General features: G+C 44.1%; 1 protein-coding gene across 1 annotated transcript; it reads left to right on the forward strand.

The window, feature by feature from the left end:
• Positions 1-259: 259 nt before the first annotated feature.
• LOC136512375 (uncharacterized protein At5g01610-like) lies at positions 260-3,518 on the forward strand. Its single transcript, XM_066506342.1, has 3 exons — positions 260-551; positions 2,098-2,152; positions 3,043-3,518. The coding sequence occupies exons 1-3, from the start codon at positions 465-467 to the stop codon at positions 3,411-3,413; spliced, it is 513 nt and encodes a 170-aa protein (XP_066362439.1). The 5' UTR covers positions 260-464; the 3' UTR covers positions 3,414-3,518.
• Positions 3,519-3,799: the final 281 nt, after the last annotated feature.

Here is a 3,799-nt window from a genome sequence, read left to right on the forward strand (position 1 = left end):
CGGGAGGAAAAAAAAGCCTCAACTTCATGAGAAAAGAGCGGAAACAAACAGCTCACTAGAGCTGGACCCGGTGCACGCGCTAACCTGAATCCCTCGGTCCCAGCGCGTGGTCCGCCAGGTCCGGTGTCCGTCTGGCGCTCACGATCCCTTGCCATGCGTACACCGAGCTTACGCAGGACAGGAGGGAGAGATGGGGAGAGAGACAAGCAGGAGCGCGCGTGCGTGTGCGTGACGCCGTGAGCCCGTGACCCCGCCGCAACGAGAGACGGAGGAGTCCACGCTCCGAAGAAGCAACGGCAATACCCCCGACTCCGACGACGTGCACAGCTGCGCACCAAACTAGCAGCGCCCTCGGCAGTTCCATCTCGTTCCCCAATCTTCTCTCACCGATTCGATTCGAGTGACCCGTCCGCTCCAAATCGAAGAGGAAGGGAGTTGAGGAAGGGAGAGAGGGGAGAGGGGGCATGGATCAGGTGCTCAACAAGGTGGGGAGCTACTGGTTCAGCAAGAGGGCCAGCAAGGAAATCGATTCCATCGGCGATGACATCAGCGTAAGTGCCTGGCCGCCTCTCTCCCTCTTCCTCCTCCCGCCGTGCGCGCCTCTTAGCAAGTCGGTTCTTCACCTGCAATGCTTAGCCTCATCGAGGAACCGAGGTTCTGGATCTGGCCTCTTGGTTGTTGGGGATTCCTCCTTCCTTGCTAATGGATTTGCGGCGCGGCGGTTAGGGATGTAGGATTTGGGTTACAATCAGGAGCGGAATGCGGGAGCCAACTTAATTTTGGAATGTGGTTCGCTTGAGGTTGGAGCTGAATTTGGAGAAGTTCCCACCTGATTCATCTTCCTTTTTTTAAGCGCGCGACTGCGGGCATGGATCATGGGCATGCAGTTTTTTTTTCGCCTTGTTTCGGTAGATGCGGCTCGATTTTGGGGGCACGGCGTTGAATCTTCTCATGTGACGTCTGGTCCTCGAATCTTGCCATTGTGGTTCCCATTTGTTGCGATGAAAATTGAAAGCTTAGTTTCCTGTAGGCAGCTGGCAGCGTAGGAGCCGGTCGATGAAGGTTTTCATCACTGGCTGGGCCATTGGCTAAACATTTTTTATTTCCTGTTTCATTTGCTGAGTCATGCCGTGGAGCCACGCAGTTGGCACATCATCTGGCTCATCCTCTGCAGTGCCAAAATCACCTTAGTTCCTCTGCTTTCCATGTTTCTGATATTGTGATTGTGAGGACCTCCATGAGTGAATGGAGGACCTGGAGCAATGAAAGTCAGGTCATTGTGACGATAAATCCAAATGGGAGGAGGATTACACTGGATTTTAGGAAGTATGGTTGATCTTGGTCATCAGGGTGGTTGCTGTAGATTAGTAGTTCTACAGATTCCTTAGCAAAGCATCAGGCTCACTAATTCGTATCTTGAAATGACACTGCCTACTATGCATGATGTATGTTACATCTGGCCTTTGAGTTGTCCGCAGCTTGAGTTGCTTATGCTTTTCTTCTATTGGTTAAGCATAACTTGTATATGGCTTGTGTGAATCTGCCTGGAACATTTTTTTTATAACTGAAGCATTTTGGAATCGAATTTCTATAAATACAACTTCTACAGAACGTTAGTTTCTGGTCGGTCGTGTTTCCTATAGTCAGTGGTGCATGTTTTATAGATAACCAGGTGTGTGCGGCATGTGTTTGAGTGGGGCTGTTATTGGCTCTCTCTCTCTCTCTCTCTCTTAATAAAATGACATGTAGCTCTCTTGCGCAGTTCGAAAAAATAAACTACAACTTCTATTCTCAATCATCTCTACATGTCATGGCTGCACGCGCAGCATAGCCATAACATACTTTTTTCAAAATATTATTCTTTAGTGGATTAATGTAGTTTGATCTGCGTGCACAGCATAGCTATAACATACTTTTTGAAAATGTCATTTTTGGTGGATTAATGTAGTTTGGTATTATGTGAAGTCTATTAATATAAGTATACTGTGTAAATATTTTTTGCTATCTGTGTTCCAAATTCTGCTGGTTGGATAGGTTAGCCAAGTTTGTATGATCTACTTCTGAGTTCTGACATTGCAATATTTACCATGAACCCAGTCGATCTCAAGCAGCATTGGAGGGTCAGCCAAATGGATGGTGAACAAAATTAAAGGTACTGCATATTTGTGTGTCTGTTCTTTATATCCTTCTAATAGCAAAAGTGACGTGTAGCAATTAGCAAATAACCGTAGCTCTTGGTGTATTGCATAGTGTGCTATTTTTACATATTTAAATGTCTTTTAAGTTCAGTTTCAGCATACCAAATGTAGCTTGTCAGATCTGTATTTTATCAAGACAAATTGATAGTCTGCTATGGCAGTTAGAACCATTACTGCTTACGAAAAAGGAGGTTGATAAAAGGAGGAACCTAGTCTCTAAGTGATATTTTTGGAAGTCATGTATTTATAATAATCACTTATAATAATTTAGGGCACAATGCGCAAGAGAAACCAAGAGGTTTCAAAGTATTGGAAAAGAAATGATGAGATTAGTGTACATGCTTCAGAGTGAACAAACGAAATGTGCTTTCTTAATATCTGGAGGTGTCAGTCTGGGAGGTGGTAGCATTTGTTAAATGTGCTTTTGTCCTACAGGAAAAATGTCCACTTATTCTCCTACGTGTCCTGTACCTTATTCATGCAATCTGAATGTGGGGTTTTTATCTGTAATTACAGTAACATGCAAGGAGCTTAGTTGAATTGATAAAGAAACAAAAAAAGCATGATCATGCTAACATATTATTTTCAACCTATGTGATGAAGGCGTGTTAATGTGCTCTAATTAGAACTGTTGTTTGCATAATTTCTTGCTGAGTGGTCACAAAACCTGTTCAATTTGTGGTGAATATTTTTGTTTGCTCAAGTGCCAATTGCACAAACGTTTAAGGTGAAATTACTCATGTGCCGGAGGCTAACAGGCGAAATTTTATTATGTCCACTGATCTGACTGAAGCATGTCTTTTATCATAGCCACTGATCTGATTTAAGCATGTCCTGGTCTCAGGGAAGATGCAGAAAGCACTGCCAGACCTCCTCAAGGAATATGACATGCCAGCAGGGCTCTTCCCACGGGACTCGACTAACTATGAGTTCAATGAAGAGACAAAGAAGCTGACAGTGTACATCCCATCAGCCTGTGATATTGGTTACAAGGACTCGTCAGTGCTGCGGTTCTTCACCTGTGTGACAGGCTACCTTGAGAAGGGGAAGTTTTCCGACATCGAGGGCATGAAGACGAAAGTGCTGGTCTGGACCAAGGTGACTGCCATCAGGACCGAGGGCCCAAAGGTCCATTTCACTGCCGGCGTGAAGAAGACTCGGAGCCGTGATGCCTATGAGGTCGTTAGAGATGGTATCGCCATAGATAAGTTCTAGAGCATACCTGGCATGAAAAATGTGATGTAATTATTCAGATATGCTTCTCTCCTCGCAGTTGGTACACCAAAATTTATACAATCTCGTGTGCTAATTCTGCATTTATGTCTGGAAGTTTAATATGCTTGGTACTTCTCTTAAAAGATGTAGAGCTTAATATAGTTGTTGATTAAATCGAACTGTTAGAGCATGTGATAAATTGCAGTTCGTGCATCATTAGGAAATTGCATTGAGCTGCACTCTTCGAAAAAATGTGTCATTTTGTTTCTTTCACTTTAGTGAAACAGATGCATGAAATTCTGGTATCTTAAGTTTTCGAACTCTTGACTCCATCTCCATCTCAAGTTCTCAATGCTTCATTTCGTTTTGCTAGTTGTGGCTAAATC

The sequence above is a fragment of the Miscanthus floridulus genome, chromosome 16 (assembly GCF_019320115.1).
Source record: "Miscanthus floridulus cultivar M001 chromosome 16, ASM1932011v1, whole genome shotgun sequence".
Taxonomy (NCBI): Eukaryota; Viridiplantae; Streptophyta; class Magnoliopsida; order Poales; family Poaceae; genus Miscanthus; species Miscanthus floridulus.